We start from the raw sequence: 25,360 nt of genomic DNA on the forward strand, positions 1-25,360 counted from the left end.
TTTATTCAAGCCTAAAGGCCTTTGAAGTGGCTTAACAATTTTTATCTTCGCTGATAACTATTGTGTTCAATACTTGCTCTTCGAAGCACGAAGACGATCGGTTCAAGCACTACTTAACAACCACTCATCTGTTTAATGTCAACGCTAAGGTTGCTTTACTCACTTACTTTGATAGTTTATTGACCAGTGAACAAAACTAACTAAGTATAGCGCCTTCAGGAATTCCGTCAGATCTTACCCAAGCTTTAGTAAATAAGTCTAGTAGCATAATATTAAATCTGAATGAAAATCTGGCATGTTTTGTTGTGCAAAATCTCCCGCTACAAATAATTGGAAAACCATCTCAAGTAAAAATAAAACAATTAATAAAATTGTAATATATCATTTATTTTAATATCAGTCTATGATTGAACAACAAGAAACTTTAACTACTAAAAACATATTTCTCTTAATATAAACGTACATTTTGTACTCAAAAATAAATAGCTTTATGTATTTTAGCTTATTTTCTAACGATATGTTTTTTTCTAACATTCAAAATGTCTAATGTATAATAGAATACGGGAAATAACGCGAACACGCATTTTAACCTAAAAATGCCTTACGTTTCGGCGCAGGTTGCACTCGCCAAAATTACGATCAAAATGCGTGTTCGCGTGATGCAACGCGAGAGTTTAAAAATTATGATTCAAAATGTCTAATTGATTTTGATCGTAAACACGGAATAACTAACACAAGAAAGGCCATTTTTCTAGTTTCTTTAACAGTTATTTATTTTCTTAGAAACATATAACAAATCCTCGATTGGTACGGATATGTACCTACGCGATACTTTTATTTAAAACTTTTTCTTCAAACTGCATTTAAGTTTATTAAAAATGCACATATTTAATTCTTGATCTTTGTATTTTTTTTTCTATTACGCTGTTTCGTATTAGAAATAATTATCACTTGTTCTTACGTGAAGGAAAACATGGTGATGAAACCCTATCTTCAAAGTTGATAAATACATTTTTAAAGAGCATTGATAAGTCCCAAAACCGCATTTGGCCAGTGTGGTGGACTCAAGGCCTAACCCCTCCCTTGTTCGGAAGGAGACCCTTGCCCAGCAGTGGGACAGTTAACCTCAATTAAAGTTGAAAAAATGGGCTAATCCAAAATAAATAATGTAACAAAAATGCAGTTTAAATATAACAAACTAAGGAATTATCAAACATTTGAGAAAATTCCTTACGATTGTTCTTGATGCTTAATATTAATAAATCTTAGTTAATAAAAATAAAATCTTTTTCAAAACTTAACGTAATTTTACTAAAATATTAACCTCTTTAGGCTTGAGTATGTATTTTTTACTAAATCGTTGTTAAAAGGCTCTTGATACAATTGATGTTTGAGTCAAAATATGGGAATACTTTTGTTTTTGTTATTTAAAATTTGTATTAAGATCCGCTTGGAAAAAACATTAAACTGAGACTTTAGACTAACCCTCTTATTCATAAAAATATATGAAGTTACGAAAAGCTTATAGTGTTTTGTTTCTCTCACTCCTTAGCGAAATGAAAAAGAGAAAACATATTATAGTAGCTTTTTAGCTAAAATAGGTTTATAGTGTGTTTATGAATAAGAGGACAAGTCTCTTTTTTTTATTTATTTAGCTTGATCTATCCTGGCTTTATGCTGAAATCCGTCAAGAACACAGTATAAATCAAATATTTTTAAGGCGCATTATTTCGACCGCCAAGCTATGATTTTGTAACCTTTCAAAAGGTTACCTGTATATGAAAACTTTAAAATTGACTGTATAAAATTAGATTGGGTCCTATCTGAATGTTGCTACTTATATACCAAAAGAAAAAACCGTAAACTATCAACAACAATATGTTAAAAACTAGTGATGTCACTTCACCGCCCTCTGTTGGTCGACACCGGTTTTCTACGCGATTGTATTATTGAGTCCATCACAACTGACGCTGCGTTTACTTTACTGCACCTGTAAAGAAAATTAAAAACGAATTTATTCATATCCTTCAGCAGTCTTCAATGAGGTTTAATTGTCAGGCTAAGCTAATTTTTCGACATGTTTCATTCAAATTACGTCACTACATAGCATAAAACTTTAAGTTTCTTTGCAGTATACCTATGTATGTTATGATCTTTAATACTTCGCAAAGGATTTTGATGCGGTGTTTATAGACAGAGTGATTCAAGAAAAAAATGTATGGGTAAAATTGTTAAAAGTTCTTTAATTTAATTAATTAATTTGATTTTCCAGCCAAAATATTCCTCCAATTTGGCGTTGGAAAAAGATCTTTTATCCTTATTAAGCAGCAAATTTACCTATGACTTAAAAAGGGTTGAATGTTTCTATGGAAATTCTATCAATAGCTAGTTACAAAATAAGGGTTTTTTTTTTTTTTTTTTTTTTTAATCTTTATTATTTTGGATTGGGGTTGTTATTCTATAGAATACGTTAACCCCATTGTACCTTATTCTAGATATACACTCTTGACAGTCAAATAACATAGGTAATTTATATTACTACTTACACTAAGTTTATAACTAATCTTAATTATTGATCTGTGTTTATAACTAGGCTACATAATCTTTGTGCTATCTCCGATACTGGCTGTGATAAGATTGAGTGAATGAGACCCACATCGAATACATTTATCTAATAATAAGGGTAGGTACTTAAATTTAGTTTGCAATAAAAGTATAGAACTACTTTTATCATTAAAAGACCTTTTTCTTACCTCGGAAACATATCGTTGCACTTAAGTTCAGTCCATCCTGAGAGTACTTCATATATCATTGTATCTAACGCTCTGTTGGCCTCCAGTTCTCCTGTTAGCATTCTGAGCGCCACACTGGAAATAAATAAAAATCACGTCAGTACGAACCATTACCGTCTCACTATTGGGCGAGGTTAAAAGAGGGGTAGTTAAAGAGTTTTACTATGATCTACAAATGCGACGAACCACACAATTTAATAAAACCGTTTCAAAGTTAAGATTTCTCTAATAAATCTCGTAACGTAATCAACGTTATTACGATTACGTTCGTCATGACGGTTCCTAAATTCTTATTTGAGTTGAATTCTTAAACTTTACAATATACACAGCATTATTAATTAAAATTTAGATAAATCGTGCATGCCAAGGCTCTCTACTTATTTGTCAAACTATAGATATACAAAGGCCACCCGCGACTTCGTCCGCGTGGAATCCTTCCCGTGTAAATCCCGATCCCTCGGGAACTCCGGGATAAAAACTATGTGTTATTCTGGGTCTTCAGCTACCTACATACCAAATTTTATCGTAATCGGTTCGGTAGTATTTGCGTGAAAGAGTAACAAACATCCATATATACTCACAAACTTTCGCATTTAAAATATTAGTAGGAATATTATGGTGTTAAGTCACGGTTTAATATACTTATAGAAAGAACCTTAAATTAAACTTACCCATTTATCCTAGCCATGGTACTATAAGGCGCATTCAACTTAGTCGTCGCAACTAAATTCCTACAGTACAATAACCACACACAGTCCAATTCGGTATAAAACTCACTGTTATTTTGTTTACTGGCAACATTGGTACTGTCGAATGACGTTTGTAAATGATTTAATGCGTGAGTGTTGCCATCTATGTTGCGAGATATCGGTGATGGTACGTCTTTGGATTGTAGCTGGGACAGTATGTTTCTGAAATAAAGAGTTTTATTATGTGGTTAACAGATGGCGATAATTTCTCTGGTTGCGGTCTGGTTCTCTGATTGCAATGATAAAACTATTATTAATTTTGTTCGGTTGATGACTCGTTAGGCATGTTGGTTAATTCAAACAGAAACTTAACGACATCAGCACCATATAATTCCTAGTGAATAAATCATTGTCCATTGAAGAAAAGCTTTTGCCCTCAGGACGTGGGGTTTCGCCGCGTTCACACAAACGTAGTGAAAAAAGTGTTTATAGTTATTTGCATTCTTAGGTTAAGGTAGCCTGAAATAAATGACTTGAATTTGTTTAAGTAAAGGTTTGAATAAAATCTCTTCAGTAGTGTCTGAATGTATGTCGTTTAAACAGACAGATGCGGCAACAGGTTTCTATGTTATTTATTGTATGATAATAATCTTACTTGGTATTCTTGTAAGCTCTTCCCAGATGTATGGCGGCTCGCGCTGTACTCATGCCCATTTCGAGAATATTCTCCAGCAAGTTCTTTCCTATGTCTAAGTCTTCTACCGGATCCTGGCGGGGGTTCAGACGTTTTCTGAAATATAAATAGTTTTCTTTTAAAACATTGCGCTTATACCCTTGGATTTGGACAGAGAAGAAAAAATGACGATAGTGTTCGTGGTGTTCGATTTCTGGGGTTCACCCTGTCACTATCGCTGGGGGTCACAAGGGGTTCGTCAAATAAAGAAAGATATATGGGTGACATAAGAGTATGCCCTATCTTTGCCAAAAGCTTTACAGTAGTATCCGTTTGTCATTGAACTCAAGCCAAAACATTTAAAGAAAAATCTCGGTCTTTAGAAATTCCTGTATTCACCACTGTAACTTTATAAGTTAAGCAGTTAAAATAATGATAAACTTACAAGAATAATGAACCGTCGTGTATATCATTCTGTTTCACTTCCACCTTACTCGGGTCTAAGAACAAAGCGTTGAACGCAAACACGTCTGGGTCTTTCAGCATTTTGATTCTGGCTGACTCCTGCAAAGAACATTATTAAATTGTACAAAACTTAATATACACTCAAATATTCAGTCCTTTATAACTTCTTTATTTAAAAAAAAAATATTAAAGTGTACTGCGTCGCTTTCATAATCCATACTAATATTATAAATGCGAAAGTAACTCTGTCCGTCTGTCTGTCTGTCTGCTACTCAATCACGCCTAAACTACCAATTTGCATGAAATTTGGTATGGAGATATTTTGATACCCGAGAAAGGACATAGGCTATATATCATCACGCTACAACCAAAAGGAGCAGAGTAACAGTAAAAAATGATACAAAAACGGGGAATAATTTCACCCATTCTCTCTTATTGGACGCAAGCGAAGTTGCGCGGGTCAGCTAGTTTGTTATAACCTGTTGGGATGGTATGCGCATTTGGGGCTAGTTTCACTCTTTACAAATAACTAGCTTGTGCTCGCGACTTCGTCCGCGTGGTTCGTGACTTATGACAGAATGTTCATACAAACTTTCATCCCCTATTTTATCCCCTTGGGGATAGAATTGATCAAAATCCTTTTTTCGCGGATGTCTACGTCATAACATCTAGCTGCATGCCAAATTTCAGGCCGATCCGTCCAGAGGTTTGGTCTGTGCGTTGATAGATCACTATGTCAGTCACCTTTGAGTTATTTAGATTTAGATAAATAAAATGACAGGAAATGTATGAAAACGAATATCAAAATTACATCTGTCAAGCTATCTAATGCATAAGTGCTGAAACCTCAGTATTGTAACTTAAAATTATTGTTAGAGGGTGATATTCGACTTATAGTAGCCAGCAGATGTCGTTGTCACATTGCCATCATATACTTTCTTGACGGATCTTTTGGATAGTAAAACAATCGGCATTAGCTGTCCAATGTCCTTTAGTCAGTTTAAATTGTCTCTCACCTGGTTCTGCCACGCCATGAGCTGTATATTGTGCAGCAACATAACATCTAAGGTGAGCACTCCGAACGTCACCAGGTCACTGCTGTTGCTGACAATCACTCTGCGAGAAGTGTTGTCGCTCGTGTAGTTGTCGCCCAGGTACATGTCCCGCAGTTTACACATCACTATAGTTAGCTTACCCGACGATCATGCTACAGTTTAGTATCTCTCACCTGGTTCTGCCACGCCATGAGCTGTATATTGTGCAGCAACATAACATCTAAGGTGAGCACTCCGAACGTCACCAGGTCACTGCTGTTGCTGACAATCACTCTGCGAGAAGTGTTGTCGCTCGTGTAGTTGTCGCCCAGGTACATGTCCCGCAGTTTACACATTACTATAGTTAGCTTACCCGACGATCATGCTACAGTTTAGTATCTCTCACCTGGTTCTGCCACGCCATGAGCTGTATATTGTGCAGCAACATAACATCTAAGGTGAGCACTCCGAACGTCACCAGGTCACTGCTGTTGCTGACAATCACTCTGCGAGAAGTGTTGTCGCTCGTGTAGTTGTCGCCCAGGTACATGTCCCGCAGTTTACACATCACTATAGTTAGGTTACCCGACGATCATGCTACAGTTTAGTATCTCTCACCTGGTTCTGCCACGCCATGAGCTGTATATTGTGCAGCAACATAACATCTAAGGTGAGCACTCCGAACGTCACCAGGTCACTGCTGTTGCTGACAATCACTCTGCGAGAAGTGTTGTCGCTCGTGTAGTTGTCGCCCAGGTACATGTCCCGCAGTTTACACATTACTATAGTTAGCTTACCCGCCATCATGCTACAGTTTCACGGTTTTACTTCTTTATTACTATTCAGTTTAGTATTTTAAGTTTTGTATTTATTACGCGCGATTTAGACCTAGTAGCTAAGTTAGTTACTTCTTATTTACGCCGGTAGATGTCGTTTCATTTTGCTTTTAGTGTTTTATAACTATTAAGTTCAGTATTTTTAGTTTGTGTATATTACATGGGATTTAGGGGTGGTTATTTAGTTACTTACTTCTTATTTACGCCGGTAGATGTCATTGCATCGTTAACCATACTTTTAGCAAAGCATGAGATTTATAAAGCTTCTAGAAAAGTCTATTTAAGACTTTTGATAACAGTAATTTAGCGTTAAAGATAAACTTCGATTTAGGAAGTCTGATATGGGTAGTTAAGTAACTTAAATGTTAGTGACTCCAAGGGATTTTACAAACGTACAAACTAAGTCATAAACAAAAGAATCATAGGAATATGAAAATGTGTAATTGCAAGAGAGAGAATGTTGTTGTAGTTCGTACGTTGATAATAGCCGAGTGAGTAAGTAGTTTAAATCGTCTCTCTCACCTGGTTCTGCCACGCCATGAGCTGTATATTGTGCAGCAACATAACATCTAAGGTGAGCACTCCGAACGTCACCAGGTCACTGCTGTTGCTGACAATCACTCTGCGAGAAGTGTTGTCGCTCGTGTAGTTGTCGCCCAAGTACATGTCCCGCAGTTTACACATTACTATAGTTAGCTTACCCGACATCATGCTACAGTTTAGTATCTCTCACCTGGTTCTGCCACGCCATGAGCTGTATATTGTGCAGCAACATAACATCTAAGGTGAGCACTCCGAACGTCACCAGGTCACTGCTGTTGCTGACAATCACTCTGCGAGAAGTGTTGTCGCTCGTGTAGTTGTCGCCCAAGTACATGTCCCGCAGTTTACACATTACTATAGTTAGCTTACCCGACATCATGCTACAGTTTAGTATCTCTCACCTGGTTCTGCCACGCCATGAGCTGTATATTGTGCAGCAACATAACATCTAAGGTGAGCACTCCGAACGTCACCAGGTCACTGCTGTTGCTGACAATCACTCTGCGAGAAGTGTTGTCGCTCGTGTAGTTGTCGCCCAGGTACATGTCCCGCAGTTTACACATTACTATAGTTAGCTTACCCGACGATCATGCTGGAGTTTCACGCTTTTACTTCTTTATTACTATTCACTTCAGTATTTTTAGTTTGCATTTATGAAGCGCGATTTAGAGCTAGTAGCTTAGTTACTTACTTCTATTCTACGCCGGTAGATGTCGTTGCATCGTTGATCATACATACTTTTATCAAAGCAAGAGACAAGAGATTTATAAAGCTTCTAGAAAAGTCTATTTAAGACGTTTGATAACAGTCATTTAGTGTTAAAGATAAACTTCGATTTAGGAAGTCTGATATGGAGCATTCAGTGTTATAGATATTAGTGACTATAGGGACCTATACAAACGTGCGAACTACGTCATAATCAAAAGAATCATAGAAATTTGACAATGTAACTATAATTGCGAGCGAGATTATCCGATTAAATGTGCTTCTTAAGTTTGTAATGGCCCAAGTATAGTTATAGTTCGTACGTTTATAATCCCCGAATATAGTTATAGTTCGTTAGTTTGTAATGGCTGAGTAAGTAAGTAGTTTAGAATGTCTCCCTCACCTGGTTCTGCCACGCCATGAGCTGTATATTGTGCAGCAACATAACATCTAAGGTGAGCACTCCGAACGTCACCAGGTCACTGCTGTTGCTGACAATCACTCTGCGAGAAGTGTTGTCGCTCGTGTAGTTGTCGCCCAGGTACATGTCCCGCAGTTTACACATCACTATAGTTAGCTTACCCGACGATCATGCTACAGTTTAGTATCTCTCACCTGGTTCTGCCACGCCATGAGCTGTATATTGTGCAGCAACATAACATCTAAGGTGAGCACTCCGAACGTCACCAGGTCACTGCTGTTGCTGACAATCACTCTGCGAGAAGTGTTGTCGCTCGTGTAGTTGTCGCCCAGGTACATGTCCCGCAGTTTACACATCACTATAGTTAGGTTGCCGTCGATCATACTCTCGTTCAACGCTTTTAGTAGGGAACCGAAATCTGGAAAAGAAAAAACAGTAGGTACAAATTTATACGATGGCTACGTGGCGCAGTGGTACCACTATATCGGGAGTTTGTTATATTGATTCCTACACGGAACAATTATTTGTTACTTTGGGTCCGTTGTTTGTATGTTTGTAGCCGAGACGCAAGAGCAATTCTTAGTGCGGGAATCGTCTTTTAAAAAGTACTAAGTTGCACGGGTATAATTTTTAGGCTAGCGAGATATCATCACGATGTTTTCCTTTACCATTAGAAAAAGTAATGCCATCAAAAACATTCTGTAAAAACCCCAAGTCTCGCAGCTCAGTCTCTCTGCCGTAAAAAGTTGTGAGATCAATATAATATCAAGTCGATTGATCTATTTAGACTCTACTTTAACGGACCTTCTGTTTTAAGTTATTAAAAAAAAATTACGTATAAAACAAATAGATTTCTTTTAAAATTCAGGCTTCTTGTTTTATCCACAACGAAATTATAGGAGGGTCGAAAATAGCCCGAATTGCTTCAAGAAAGGATGGTACGGCCGTGCCGATTTTTTTTCTCGACTGGCGGGGGCACTGCCGTACCCCCAGATATTATTGCGACCTACAAATAATTGTTTCGTATCCGGTTGTACTTTGTGTCCGTTGTTTGTATATTTGTAGCTAAGACACAAGAGCAATTCTTAGTGCGGGAGTTGTCTTTTATTAAAAGAGAAGAGAAAAGAGTATGTTTCCCCTTACCACTTCCACTCCTAGTATGATTGCTATTAAGGTCCTGGTCGGAAGACACCCAGTCGTGCAGCTCCTGAACCTTCTCCAACAAATAGCTGGTCATCGTGTTGGACTGCATGTAGTCGTCGTAGAAGTTCTCGTCGTTGTAGAAGTAGTCTTCTTTTGCTGGAAATATTGAAGAAATATATATATGTTACTCTACTAATCCTAAGATTTTCCCGTAAAACCTAAGATTTACCGACTCTCAGTGGTAAAAGTTCGAACAATTCTTTTATTTCGAACTTTTTCCACTATTCACTTGGTAAATCTTAGGATTTACCTCAAGGGCAGTTAAATGTTAAAAAAGACATATTTCGAATCGAAATCAAAAAAAAAATACTGGTGCTAATTGAAGAATTGGATAGCCTATTATTGAGGAAGGCTATAGGCTATACATATAACATCACGCTACGACCAATAGGAGCAGAGTTCCAGTGAATCACAAAATCGGGTAAATTATGACCTATTCTCTCTTATGTGACGCAAGCGACGTTGCGCGGGTCAGGTAGTATGAAATAAATATTTAGTTATACATACAAAAGACTATAAAAACGTACCATCATATCCATAAGACATATCCATATCGACATTCCTCGCAAAATCCGGTAGAATCGGCTTAAACTTCGGTATATTGTCCAACACATTCTTATGAACATTATCTTCAACAACATCATGCTTCATTTCCTTCACAATTTCTATTCTATCCTTCGCCATCTTCTCTTCTGCCAAAACAGCCTTGTCTTTCTTCTTTATATTTCTTTCTTGGTGTAAAATATCGTCGTGTAGTGGATGTATCTGAGCTTTAGAGATTAAATTCTTATGGTCCCTATTGGCGACTATGTTTTTGAAAATGGATAGTTTTTCCAAAATGGGCAAGTCTTCTATTTCTTCGTCGCTGTCGTCGAATTCTATTGGCTGGGGGACCGTGTTTAGGTGTATGTGTTCCTGGAATTTAAAAATAGCACTAGTGATAACGAAAATAAGTAATCTCTCACAAATATTTTCATAAAATTTTACTAAGACGTGGCCGAAACGAAAACGAATATTCGTTGAAATTTCATCTGTTTCTTAGCACAATTCTAAGAATATATAGCATACTTATTCAATACTGTCATGAAATAGATAAATGCATTTTCACGAACTGTAGTAGACCCTCTGATCTCATGTAGAGCCAAGTTTCTATCCCTGCATGCCCAGCCCTAAATATACTAGCCCAGGCCTTACTTGACACTCAAGTCGCGGCGAAAAGGTAGATATAATACGCACGTAAAGAGTTTACAAATTGAACACCATATATCAATCATTTCGTCGTGACTTAATTGTTAAATTAGAGCTTATAGATTAGGATGCAGGGTAAAAGAGTTATTTCCTGGTCGTTATAAGACGTTACTTACAGGACTAACAGGAGTCTCAATCAGTTCTCTAGTAGTGTACGTGTCTCCGGTCCCCCATTTAGTGATCAGTACCGTCGCAAGCACCAGCGCGGCGCAGACGGCGAAACATGACGCGCTTGCTATTATCCACACCTTTAGAGGTACCTGTAAAAAAATAGTTTTACGTATTAATAGTCCAACATTCTTAGTGGAGAGCCGCGGCACTCACAAAATACGCGATTATAATGAAGAATTTAAACGCTTGCTAGCGGTTTTAAGTAGTAAGTTATTTTTTTAACTTTCCTGGGGATATTATGTTTCAAATGTAAATTTGCAGCCTATAGAAATTTTAAAGTTGTGATTATTTTCAGTCAGAGTAGCTTTAAATAAGATTAGAAACATCGTACAAGGGACCATGCATGCTTGAAATTTCTCTTACAGTTTTTAACCGACTTAAAAAAAAGGAGGAGGTTCTCAATTCGTCGCGTTTTTTTTATGTATGTTAAGCGATCATTTATAAACGGCTGGACTAATTTGCAAAATTCTTTTTAAAGAGTAAGCTCTTTCATCCTTTTTAGGGCTAGAGAGATTTTGAAGGCGGTTTTCTTTTTTGTTTAAAATAATTTTATTGAATCAATACGATCGGCAACTAAGTAGCGTAGTAAATCTATCTCTTACATTAGGAAACTTATGAGTACGTACCATAAGAGATTACTCGTTTATTTTGTGACGAGGCGCTATGTCATAAGACCCTAATGGGACCTAGGGTAGGGTGACAACTGGGACCGAATATAAGCAGGAAGAAAATTCCCAGTTGTCACCTCGGGGGTCAGTGTTAGAGGGGACAACTGGGAATATGCCGTGTAGGTAGCCATACCACAGAATAATAAGTACTAAAGTATGTATGGCCATACTTACAGAGTTTTTCTCGGGAATGCGATGACAAACAACGCTCGGCCGCGGTGGCAGCGGTCGGCGCGCGTTCGGCATGCGATCAGGCACATTCGGACAACTTCGGCTCCAGTCGGTCGTCATCGTCGCTCGGCTGTCACACGAAGTTGATGAAGGGGGCCGCTTCTCGTATTCATATTGAAACATTTTTCTGAAATTAAGGAATTGAATGCATTTTGTTTAATAGTGTCTTTTCGATATTCAGCATCAACAGCCAGTAGCGCGATTCTCTACACTATGGACTATTGACAACCGGCTAGCTAATAAGAAGTTATGTATGAAAATCTTTTCAGCGCCTCTAGCAGGCCTGCGTCGCAGGAATTATTTTGGTAGTGCATTTTAGATGCCAAATTCTCGATGCTGGTTTAAAAGTGAAGCCAAAATCAAGCAGCTTCTTAAAATTTCTTCATAGAAATATTCCAGGGAATGATTTTCCCATTTGCCTCTCATACAGTTCTGTAGTGAGACTGTAATAAATTGACGAGAATAAGCTACTGGCCGCCCCGAATGCCTTAAGTTGCGTAGCACACTTCCACAGCATTGTATAGGAGAGCCCTCTACAATATTTATTCTTTTGTCCCCTACTTAATAGCTTCTAACTATTATGTGACTACGAAAACCAGAGCATGCCCTACATTCCACCCTGAATCATGGGAGGTTATACAGACCACTGGTTATCCCATTATCTTGTCTCAGTGTTGCCATAACTAACAATTTAAATTTCCCATGGTTTGAAGGAAAATCTGTCACACGACAATTTTCTTTTTTCCCTCTAATACTATTATTACTTAGAGCATCGCTCCGTGAAATCTAAACTAACCGTAGGGCAATTGAATATAACGGTAGGCAAATTTCAACCTTATTGCGTGAACAAAAGGGACATAATGAGGACGACAATTTGAAACTGTTGTTAAGCTTTTATTTGTTTTGTTTGTATACAGCGACAAGTTTTTCCCGCGTCTTCGTTCGCGTGGTTTGTGACTTAAGACAGATTTTTCATAGAAACTTTCGTCTCATATTTTATTTTCTTGGGGGTAGAATTGATCAAAATCCTTTTTTAGCGGATGCTTACGTCATAACATCTACCTGCATGCCAAATTTCAGGCCCATTCGTCCAGTGGTTTGGGCTGTGTGTTGATAGATCACTATGTCAGTCAGTCACCTTTCTTCTCCTTATCGTATGGTTAGTGGTCAACCTGGTGTCAAAGTTGTTCAAGCCGCCCGAAGGCCTTTGACGTGGCTTTTCAACTGCTATTACCAACAACCGGGACTGACGTGCCCTCCGAAACACGGAGACGCCTAGTTCAAATACCACCACGCGGTTACCCATCTATGGAATGACCGTGCCGAGGTTTGTCCAATGATATTCACAAATCTCAATGCCCATTCACCGCAAAAGTCAATGTCCTCTCCGGGACATCTTATACGCAGTAACTAGAGCACAGCAAAGATCACTGATATGTTGTGTTATCTGCGATGTGCGTGCGAACGTTATACGTGGCCAGTCTCTGTGACAATTGCGTGGATAGTTCCTGTTTACGGGACCTGTGTGTACTGGTTTTGGGCCCTAGAGTACTCTTGTAACGAGAGAAGTAAAGCTTTAAGACCACACTATCTGAGACACTGCATGTTTGGCGCAGTGGTTGAGCGGTCACCTCGCCGCAATAACCGTAGCGCCGCGTGTGGTCCCGAATCCCACCCGGGACAAATCTTTGTGTGATGAGCACGAGTATTTGTTCTAGCCAGGAAGTTAATGTATCTATACAAGTATGTATTTAGAAGTATATAAGTATTATCAGTTACTAGCTGACCCGCGCAACTTCGCTTGCGTCACATAAGAGAGAATGGGTTAAAATTTTCCCCGTTTTTGTAACATTTTTCACTGGTACTCTGCTCCTATTGGTTGTAGCGTAATAATATATAGCCTATAGCCTTCCTCGATAAATGGGCTATCTAACAGTGAAAGAATTTTTCAAATCGGACCAGTAGTTCCTGAGATTAGCGCGTTCAAACAAACAAACAAACAAACAAACTCTTCAGCTTTATAATATTAGTATAGATTATAATATTAGTATAGATTTGATTGCAGTACAAGCTATGCTTAGTTTGGAATCAAATGACCGTGTTTGAGTTGTGCAATAATATTTATTTATCTAGGAGCGGGAATAGAATCGCTTTTAGACTGATGGACATGCCTTCTGCGTGTGACATGTCATTGTCTTCTACTATACTGAAAACATGACTAAGGCTAATGAGTCCACGGTAGAAAAATGCGGGTTGGGTCTTTCTGGGTCCAAGAGTAGCTACGTCTTGAGAGTATAGCGGGTCTGCTACGAAATATAGATAGGGGTAAGGCTTTGAGAGGGAATAAGGAGTTAGATCTTGATTCTACCATTTTGATAGCGGGGGTGGGTTTGGTAAGGTTTTAAGTCCATTCTTGTTTTGATCTTAAGGAATAAGAAAGGATCTTAAGGAATATTAGACTTGACCAGTCTAATATCTGTCAGAGACTTATCATTCCTTCAACATCTATTTATATTCAAGTTTTGCTCATGATAATTTTCTTTCTCCGATAAAGCAAGCAATCATAGCGAGATTTCAAGCCTTCCACGAGTGGTAGTCGAACCCACAAACGTTAAAATTGCTCTCCCCTTTGAAAAGTAGACGTTTATTTCAACTGATATTTTAAAGAATCGGAAACAAAACACGAATAGAGGAAGTTACAAAACCTTGGCGGGAAGGGTCGTGGGTTCGATCTCCGAAATACAATAAGATAATTAATTATATCCGTGTGTTGTGTATTAATTAGCTGTCATATTTTCTATTGTGAGACACGGTGGGAATTGAACCGCCAGTGCAAAGGAGACTATCTATTCATGAATGCGAAAGTTTGTCTGTTTGTCTGTCTGCCTGTCCGTCGCGCTGTCATGGTAAATAACTAAATCGACTTTGATAAATTAACGATTTTTAACTCTTGCGACTTGTACACATAATATTATAATGGCAGCATTTGACTCCGAAGCTAAAAAAGTCTTTTTAACCCCCGATGCAAAAAGAGGGGTGTTATAAGTTTGACGTGTCTGTCTGTGGCATCATAACTCCCGAACGGATGCAGTGATATCAATTTAGTTTTTTTGTATTAAAGGTGACTTATGTGCGAGTGTTTTTAACCATTTTTATGAAAATCGATTGAGCCGCTTAAAAGTTGTAGGTGTAAAAGTGGGAAGATAACCGAATGTCTGAAAATTTACTCGGATAGGGTCATAAATAGCTACGTATGATGAGAAAGTTGGTGGTGGGAAATTAGAATGGCTAAACCTAACTTAACCAACCTATTCTTCTTTTTCTTATCATATGGTTAGTGGTCAACCTAGTGTCAAAGTTGTTCAAGCCGCCCGAGGGCCTTTGACATGGCTTAACGAACTTAACCAACCTATAAAAGGTATGAAATAAAGAAAAAAACAGTACAAAGTCGGGATCTAGACGACAGTTTAGTTTCTAAGTAATGAAATAAAACGTAAGGTTAAGAGAAGCCAATGCATGCAAACACGTGATGTGTTAACGTGGATTCTATCAATATAATAGGTATATTATACCTGGCTAGTGTCTGCCTGCGACTTCGTCTATGTAATAAGATTTTCCTAGGTAAATAGTATCATTTTTTTATCCAGGTTGAAGTAGTTTTTACATCCATCCTCACGAATTATCGTATCTATACTAATATTATAAAGCTGAAGAGTTTGTTTGAACGCGCTAACCTTAGGAACTCCCGGTCCGATTTGTAAAATTGTTTTACTGATCGATAGCCTATTTATTGAGGAAGACTATTGGCTATATAACATTAAGCTATGACCATTAACGGAGTAACAACGAAAAATGTAACAAAAACGGGAAAAATTATGACCCATTTTTCGTAACATTTTATGTGATGCAATGTGACGCAAGCGAAGTAGCGCGAGTCAGCTAGTTAGTAATAGTTATTAGTAGGATAAGTACAGATACAGATTCTTATTTAATTTATCGTTGCTGATATCTGGGGTGTGTAAAATCAGTGAGCAGTCCAGTTTTTCTAAATCTAAATCAAAACTTCTGATAGTTATATACCATACCTACCCCTTTCTAACCTTGAAGGTTAATATACGTATCAACCAATACTACGCCGCGTACTATGAACAGTTCATTATAATACCAAAGTATTTATAATTTGACCCCAAGAGTTGAACATGAATCATTTACTTGTAATTCTTTCTAATAATCCATACTAATATTATAAAGCTGAAGAGTTTGTTTGTTTGTTTGTTCGGACGCGCTTATCTCAGGAACTACCGGTCCGATTTGAAAAATTCTTTCAATGATTGATAGCCCATTTATCGAGGAAGGCTATAGGCTACCTATTATCACGCTACGACTACTAGGAACAGAGTACCAGTAAAAAATGTTATAAAAATGGGGGAAAATTTCACCCATTCTATCTTATGTGACGCAAGCGAAGTTGCGCGGGTCAGCTAGTTCATGATACACGTGAACAAAATTCTTATAGAATTTAAAATTTGGCGTTGCATGAGTCATGTCTAGCCGGCATTTTTTCAATGTGACTCTAATTGTATCACAAACCGATTTAAGTAATTCATCTGACTGTCTCTATTTGTTTTAAACGTAAAATATTTTTAATATTGGCATGATAATAACCTATGTAATAACTAAAGACAGAAGGTCCTTTAAGTAGAGACTAAATAGATTAATCGACTTGGTATTATATAGATCTCACAACTTTTTACGTCAGAGAGACTGAGCTGCGAGACTTGGGGTTTTTTACAGGATGTTTTTGATGGCATTTTATTTATTAGGATCGCCAATAAATTATACATATTTCTCGTATACTAATTTCAAATTACAAACACAAATTAGTAATTTGTGAATTTGCCTAGTGCTCATTCACTTACAGGCAATTTACAGCTAAAAAGAAAACATCGAAAATTTGGGAATAAAATTATAATTAAAAAAGTACTTTCAAGTATCGCTTTATTTGCGCTAGACGTGTTAGTTGGACCTTTAACATCCAACCATCTTTTCTCCAACTATATTTTTCTACTAGCTGACCCGCGCAACTTCGCTTGCGTCACATAAGAGAGAATGGGTCAAAGTTTTCCCCGTTTCTGTAACATTTTTAACTGGTACTCTGCTCCTATTTGTCCTAGCGTGATGATATATAGCCTTCCTCAATAAATAGGCTATCTAACACTGAAAGAATTTTCAAATCGGACCCGTAGTTCCTGAGATTAGCGCGTTCAAACAAACAATCCCGCTCTTTACAAAAGTTCTGTTACACATCCAGTTTACAAACAATTTCTAGATGAAAATCATCAGTAAGATAAACAAATACAGTATGCATTTCTATTGCTATTATTAGAAACAGGAATTGAAACCACAAAGGAAGAGTTTCCATCTCGAATAACGGTTATAACCAGTCGCGGGTACTTAGGTACTATACTCGAATCATAACAATATCTACAGAAATACTAGCTGACCTGCGCAGCTCCGCTCACGCTTTCTTGTTTTTATACCGCGCATTTTCAAATTTATTCACCTTTTACACCTTCTCTGGTCTTCCACAAATAATTCAAGACCAAAATTAGCCAAAGCGGTCCAGCTGTTTTCGAGTTGTAGCGAGACTAACGGACAGCAATCTGGGGGCACGGAAGTGCCCCCGCAAGTCGAGCAAAAAAAAGCGGCACGGCCGTACCATCTTTTCTCGAAGCAATTCGGGCTATTTTCGACCCCCCTATAATGTCGTTGTGGATAAAACAAGAAGCCTGAATTTTCAGCAACTAATCAGTCATTGTATAAACACGGTATATTTAAAATTTCAGTCAATTTGATCCAGTAGTTTAAGAATGACAACTTGTTAAAATTTTGAATTTTGTCACTCACTGATTCACTGACTCACTGACTCACCGATCATCAAAAGTCTAAGGTACTTCTAGCAGACTTAGAAGCTTAAAATTTAGAATACAAATAGGGTTTAGTGTCTTTATCTTGGGAAAAATTTAATATTTTCTAATTTCGGTCCAGTTTTCTAAATACACCAACTGCAACAATAACTTTGTACTCCCATATAAATGTATAAGATTACAAGGTTACGTTTGCAGTTAATGAATCATTATTACTTCATTATTACTGTAGAAAATAATAAATAAATAATAGGTGTAGATAGGTACATACTATATGAGGCATAACGGGAGGGGATATAGGGTGGGTAAGGGTGTTTAGCCCATGAAACTAAACAACGTTCCCATAGGAAAATATGTTGAATTGTAAGAAAAAACGTCTTTCCATACAAATTGGACTTATGTTCGTTCTACAAAAAGAAGTGAGATGCCACCAAAAACATTCTGTATAAACCTCAAGTCTCGCAGCTCAGGCTTTCTGGCGTAAAAAGTAGTGAGATCTATATAATACCAAGTCGATTAATCTATTTCGTCTCTACTTAAAGGACCTTCTGTCTTAAGTTATTACATAAGTTATTATCATGCCAATATTAAAAATATTTAACGTTTAAAACAAATAGATCGACTTGGTCATCGCATAAAAACACAAATTCGCCATTAAAATTTCAGGAGCATTAACTACTCGTCGTGCTGTGTAGTGTAATACATACAAATCATGCGATGGCCAGGTCGGTCTATTTGTTTTAAACGTTAAATATTTTTAATATTGGCATGATAATAACTTATGTAATAACTTAAGACAGAAGGTCCTTTAAGTAGAGACGAAATAGATTAATCGACTTGGTATTATATAGATCTCACTACTTTTTACGCCAGAAAGCCTGAGCTGCGAGACTTGAGGTTTATACAGAATGTTTTTGGTGGCATTCACTTTTATATATATAGGTAGTTAGGGCTTACTATTCACGATAAACGACTAGCAAAATTACCACCCATCTTGGAAATAATAAGGCTGTGCCACTTTGATCCTTTATCAAACTGAAAAGCTGTCGGTTTATGTCTTCCTACTACTTCCATGTTACTAAACTACGTTCTTATCCAGATTTGTATTCCAGTATAAGTACCTGTTTAGTACTTAATAGACATAGAAGTAAGAAATATCAGAAAAAGATCGATTTCTCGTCATTATTTATGGCAGAATCGTCTTATAATTTTCTCCTACCTAAATTCGTATCACTCTAAAACCTTTAAGCCTATTTCTCCGCAAACTGCATGCATACTTTAGAATTCCATTTGATGATAGAAATACAGTTCGCGCTTGGAAGTTAAACGAAATCATTTCGCTTGCGATGGAAACCGGGCTTTACGACCTATAGCCGAGCATCAACCCTACAAACTGTCTTGCATAGACACCACACGATGTAACGATTACGAAGCTAGGAAGTAATTATTATCCACGTAATACTCTGAGTAATGCAATACAGGTAATATGATACTCTTTAATTCCTATAGTTTGTGGTTAAGAAGAATTTCAAAGAGGTATATTAGCGGTCGTCAATAGACGTTAGCGAAACTGCGCGGTACAGTTAATAGAATTTAATGGACAACTAATTTTCCGGCCGCGGCTTTGTCTGCATAGAATTTCACCATCTTCGAGAAGAAATCAATAAAAAATCTTATCTTAGTGCTCCCCTACACTTGCTAAGGAATGTTCATAGCAAATGTCAAGTTTGTACGCTCAGTAGTTTCGACTGTGCGTTGTCCATCAGTCAGTCACTCGGTATACATAGGTAACGAAAGAGTTTCACATATAAATTGATTGATTAATAATTTGTTTGTTTGTTTGAACGCGCTAATCTCAAGAACTACTGGTGCAAATTGAAAAAATATTTTACTGCTGGATAGCCTATCTATCGAGGAAGGCTATAGGCTATATAACATCACGCTACGACCATTAGGAGCGGAGTAGCAACGAAAAATGTTACAAAAACAAGGAAAATTCTTAAAAAAAATTTAATCCCATTCTCTCTTACGTGACGCAAGTTAAGCGGGTCAGCTAGTAAGTAAGTAGATAAATAACAGGTAATGTAAAAGGTTCTAGACCTCAGTGATTACGCATACGACCGGGGTGGCTGCAACTGACTGAGCGCCTTCAGGAAGTTATAATTACATGTGCAATACTGAACGCTTGGTAGGCTATATACTTGCAATCATTTGATGAGCAGTGCACTACGTTTTAGCAGCCTAGGTAGGCATTGTTTTATGCTAACCTTAAAGTATGCGAAGATGTTTATGACTTTGTGTAATGTGTGTGTGTATATGGTATTAGACTCGCCCCCTATTACATGGGACTAACACTGTTAATGGCGAAGGTTTACGCAGTTTACGCAGGGTTGTAAGAAATACACCCATTTCATACAACCCTGCGTAAACTTTAAAGCATAACAAGCGTGATATTGTGTAACGTAGGTATATACGTACAATTTTTCAAGACGACTTCAACTATTTATCGTCATATTTCAGGTTGAGTTCGTAGTCCTCCGTGCCTAATAAATAGAGCACATGAAGCCGTCTTTAACTACCATTAACTGAGTATAATAATAATAGAATATAGGGTGTATGTGACATTATATAAGTAGGTAAACAAAATTGCACAGTTATCTGCTTTTAACATAACTGATTTAACTTTTGTAGCTAAATATCTAATAGGAGGACATTTTTACATATGTATTGTTGTTTTGTTGTACAAAAATGCACAAGTATCTGTAAGAATATGAATGACCTGAGCTAAATGTTTAAAAGTCATTAATCTAAAACAGAATCTTAACACTACAAGTGCTAATTAGTCACCTCTCTTTCCTTCTTAACGAAACAGAAAGAGAGCAAGCATCAAAATAATGACATTTACCGTAAGATTTAGCAAGAGAAACGGGGTCAGCACAGTTGTAACATGTCCAGGGGCTCTTAACCTTTTCGATGAGATTTCATACTTTTTTTTAAAAGCAGTGCAACAAGGAGTAATCTTGTGTCGGAGATACAACAATAATACAATTTATTATGTCACTAGCTGAATCATAATTTTCCCCGTTTTTGTAACATTTTTCACTGGTACTCTGCTCCTATTGGTCGTAGCGTGATGATATATAGCCTATAGCCTTCCTCGATAAATGGGTTTTCTGACACTGAAATAATTTTTCAAATCGGACCAGTAGTAGATACCTGAGATTAGCGCGTTCAAACAAACAAACAAACTCTTCAGCTTTATAATATTAGTATAGATAAATGATATTTGACCAATTAATTATTATTAAGCAACTGCTGGAGCTTCGTGTTTGCCATAACTTTAACTCTTATTAATTTAATTAAAATGGCATGGTAAACCGCCTAAACGAACGATTTTAAGTGCAAGATCATAAACAACATGCGCACATTGCGCACCCTAACTAAGATGACTACTCTATATAAACGCTAGAAAAATAATAGGTAATATACTGCCAGAAAAGAACTCTGAAATAATTCAGTAACCTGAACACTATTAGACCCCAAGAATAAAATCCAGATCTTGGCGTAGTTTTCATTTCCATTGCGTCACAAACACAGTAAAAACTACCACTTATATTATTTCATCGCACAGGTTGAGAACCTCTGCATAAACGGTGAAAGGTTATTCCATATTACTTCCTTGCATACGTAACATACTGCTGCGTTTCAGTGGGGCGGCATCACAGTTATCTCAGATTTGACTCTACAAAAAGATCTCATAAATATTAGGACGGCTAAAAAGTCTTATCGCATTATAGTATGTATGAACTTGTAAAAAAATCTTTTCTCTACACAAAAAAGCTCGATATTTGGGTACCTCACTGAAACAAACCTAATGAACCGTGTACTCATTTGTGATTCTTGAAGACAAAGAGATTTTATTACAAGTTCATACATGGGTACTGTAATGCGAAAAGACTTTTTCCCCGACCTAATAAAACTAGCTAAATAAAAAAGCTCTCACTGCTTAAGATGTGACCTGATAAAAAAAAACTAAGTTGTAGTACGGATATCGGAATTCAGGAACATTAGCAGTCAGTAATATTCTGTACAGACGGAACTTTCGAGTATGAAAAGTTTGACATTTAAAATGTACTGCAAAAATAGTTTCCACGACGCCCGCTAGAGGCGCTGTACCGATTGTCAAACAACCTTTTCGACAGCTAGCCGGTTGTCGGTAGTCGATAGTGGTAGAGAATCGAGGTACAGTTAACCGTATAGAATTAAATATAGTTAGTTGTTATCTTAGCTAGTTGACGCGGGTTACAATTATACCGGTTCTCATTCATGTCTAGTAAAACTAGATTTTAGATCTCACACGTAACTTAGGATGGCTGGAGAGAATATTATAGCACTAAGCTAGCTATTTACTAGTCCCACTGCTGGGCAATGGTCTCCTGTCAAAATAAGGGGAGGTTAGGCCTTGAGTCCACCACGCTTAACAAATGCGGGTTGGAAACTGCATACCTTCAAGAACTGTTCTAAAAAACTCTCAGGCATGCAAGGTTTCATCGATGTTTTCCTTCACTGTTGGAACTAGTGATGACTCAGGAACTACTTGTCCGATTTGAAAAAATCTTTCAGTGTTAGATAGTCCATTTATTGAAGAAGGTTATAGGGTATATAACATCGGCCATTAGGAGCGGAGTAGCAAAGAAAAATGTAAAAAATACTTGGAAAATTTTGACCCATTCTCTCTTATGTGACGCAACCGAAGTTGCGCGGGTCAGCTAGTACTTAGACATTTATTATTATACGGGTACGATCACACGAACGCCCTTCGTATACTAGGCACAGATAGTTTATTGAAAGTAGAATATTATTAAACTACAACATGTTATGAGAATAAATCCATATAAATACTCTGTTTATGTCCGTCTTTCTCATAGCTTGTAGTTAATTGTGAACGGCGCGGAAACGATCTGTAAGGCCAAGCTTTGTCGATATGGGAAGGATTGCGACTTCGAAAGTCGGAACTTTCAGTTTATTTTACGCCCCCAATTTTAAATTTTCCTCCTATAACAGCGATAGTCGAGTAATATAACTTTCACGTAAATGAACGTTTTTAAACTTTAGGATACCTAATTTGCTGCTAATTTTAAGACCCGTTGCATTATAATATTATTTCACGTAAATGGTTGATGATACTAAATGCATTTTTAAAAGCCATGCTTTGTGGGAAGGTAAGGAGATTGCGACTTCGAAAGTCGAAACTTTTAGTTAATACGCTCCCAAACTCTAAAGTGGGTGATAGACGTACGAACTTTAAGAAAACGGTTTTTAAGATCGCGAACTAACTCGGCTCGACCTCGGTGACACACGAGAAGATGGGCTTACACTTGTATTGCGATGTCGTCGAAGGAACAAGCTTAGTGTTATTTAGCTTTGTGTAACGCCAGTTAAGGTTTCGGCAGAAGCTATATAGGAATATTAAGGTTTATATGCCTTCGAATCCTTAACACAGTTTTTGAAGTGGTGCAAAGTCCCAAGGCTAGGCTAACCTACGCGTCGTTTTAAAGGGGATGAGGGATTCCTTTCCGAAGATCCTGCAGTGTGGTGCTTGGTGTGGTTTTCTCAAAGCCTTATTCGAAGTTCGAAGAAAACATACAGATTTTCTTAAAGTATATTGTGATAATTGCAGAATATTTTAATGATTTCGACTGCCTCCGTGGCGCAGTGGTTTAGGTCGCCACGCCGATACCACTGCAACGGGAGGTCGTGGGTTCGATTCCCACACGGAGCAATTATTTGTGCGATCCACAAATAATTGCTTCGGGTCTGGTCGTGCTTTGTGTCCGTTGTTTGTATGTTTGTAAAAGTCCCCGCGACACAAGAGCAATTCTTAGTGCGGGAGTTGTCGTTAAAAAAAAAAAAAAAAAAAAAAATATTTCCGTTAGATAAAATCAAAAATCAAAATCAAATCATTTATTCATTTAGGTAAAAATATATTGACACTTATGATAGTCGTTACAATTACTGAATCTACCACTATCTACCTGATAGAAACTATTTGAGCGATGTTATTTTTAAAGTCAATTTATCTAAGAATGTATTCAATAGTCTTACGTCAACATTAAAAATGTTTTACAATTACTTACAAAAACAATGGTAATGAATCAAACTTCTCAGTTTTGTTCCTTACTCAACTAAATTTTCTGAAGATGGTTGTTTGTATTTTGTGTATAAATTGCTGAATTAATTTGGACCAAATTCGGCATACAGATAGACAATGACCTGGATTTACAAATAAAGTTCTATTTATCCAAGGTAACCATCCATGTGCGGTCCAGTATTAGGACAAAAATACTTCATACTTGCATACATAAAATCACGCCTTCTTCCCATAGGGGTAGGCAGAGATCAGAGAATACCACTTAGTACGATTGACAAAAGTATTATAACTGCAAGATTTAGGGGTATTAGGGAATGGGTGAATGAAAGCTAATAACTCTATCTATACTAATATTATAAAGCTGAAGAGTTTGTTTGTTTGAACGCACTAATCTCAAGAACTATTGGTTCGATTTGAAAAAAATTGTGTTAGATAGCCTATTTATCGAGGAAGGCTATAGACTATATATCATCACGCTACAACCAATAGAAGCAAAGTACCAGCCAAAAATGTTACAAAAACGGGGAAAATTTAGACCCGTTCTCTCTTATGTGCCGCAAGCGAAGTTGCGCGGGTCAGCTAGCATAAAAGGTTGTACGAATTGAGACAAAACTTAACATGCATAAAGTCTTTAATCTAAAATCCCAAGATACAACATACTTTTTCGATCTAGAAATCTTTTTAGATTATTTCGCGGGAACGAACTAGTTGTAAATTGATCTATACAAATTTTAAAGCGACTATCGCCTGTTGTATTTTAAACGGAAATTTGCATACAAAACGACCAATTTTACATGTAAGTGTAACAAAATCATAATAATTAATACGATTACGATAGCCAATACTTACACAAACTTGGAATCAACACATGCACGAGAAAATAAGAAATTTTAACACCAAAATTACTTTAAAACTACCAAAAAACACTTAAAATTTACAAAAAACACTTATATTCAAACAAAAAATAACATTACGAAACAACACACGAGGTTTTTAAACGAAATTTTTACGAAAATGTCGGAAGCGCGCGAAAAATTGACGTGCAGTCCCGCGCGCGGTCAGATTGGTACTAAAATGACAGTGGTACTGTTATTCGCGACTCGCCGGGCGAAAGTATAAAGTAGTTTGTGCATGCGTGAATATATTTTTTTTATGTATTTGTTTTGCGCTTGCTATTTACTATGGCACTTATTATGTGCATTTTTACGCGGTAATTGGCCCCTTTCTCAAGGGGTTTTGGGTTCAAATCTTCTTCTTATTGTATGGTTAGTGGTCAACCTAGTGTCAAAGTTGTTCAAGCCGCCCGAAAGGCCTTTGACATGGCTTAACGACTGTTATTTTAGTAGACAACAACCAGGACCGACGTTTTACATGCCCTCCGAAGCACGGAGACACCGAGCCCAAATGGCAACTGGCTATGGGCGCTTCTAATGCAACTCAATCAGCTCAATAAGCCGTTTTTCCAACTATGTTGGAGTCGGCTTCCAGTCTCATCAGATGCAGCTAACATCATGAGGCACTATGAATATACTATTTATGTAACTAAAGGACATTTTTGACGGCTTTCGTGGTGCAGTGGTTATGGCAGTCGTCACACCACTAC

At 37.3% G+C, this 25,360-nt stretch overlaps 1 protein-coding gene across 1 annotated transcript; it reads right to left on the reverse strand.

Moving 5' to 3' along the window:
- Positions 1–366: 366 nt before the first annotated feature.
- LOC142985513 (uncharacterized) lies at positions 367–24,843 on the reverse strand. Its single transcript, XM_076133727.1, has 11 exons — positions 24,607–24,843; positions 11,623–11,806; positions 10,726–10,869; positions 9,889–10,276; positions 9,302–9,457; positions 8,353–8,576; positions 4,600–4,718; positions 4,137–4,271; positions 3,464–3,703; positions 2,754–2,867; positions 367–1,990 (listed from the first exon to the last, which is right to left on the reverse strand). Exons 2-11 carry the CDS (start codon positions 11,800–11,802, stop codon positions 1,903–1,905), a joined length of 1,788 nt encoding a protein of 595 aa, XP_075989842.1. The 5' UTR covers positions 11,803–11,806; positions 24,607–24,843; the 3' UTR covers positions 367–1,902.
- Positions 24,844–25,360: the final 517 nt, after the last annotated feature.

The sequence above is a fragment of the Anticarsia gemmatalis genome, chromosome 30 (genome assembly GCF_050436995.1).
Source record: "Anticarsia gemmatalis isolate Benzon Research Colony breed Stoneville strain chromosome 30, ilAntGemm2 primary, whole genome shotgun sequence".
Classification (NCBI taxonomy): Eukaryota; Metazoa; Arthropoda; class Insecta; order Lepidoptera; family Erebidae; genus Anticarsia; species Anticarsia gemmatalis.

Coding starts and splice junctions, on each gene's coding strand:
- LOC142985513 (XM_076133727.1), bottom strand. CDS start 11,802: ATGTTTCAATATGAATACGAGAAGCGGCCCCCTTCATCAACTTCGTGT. Junction 10,277..10,725: donor TTGAGACTCCTGTTAGTCCT/GTAAGTAACGTC, acceptor TTTAAATTCCAG/GAACACATACACCTAAACAC. Junction 4,272..4,599: donor CACGACGGTTCATTATTCTT/GTAAGTTTATCA, acceptor TTTATATTTCAG/AAAACGTCTGAACCCCCGCC.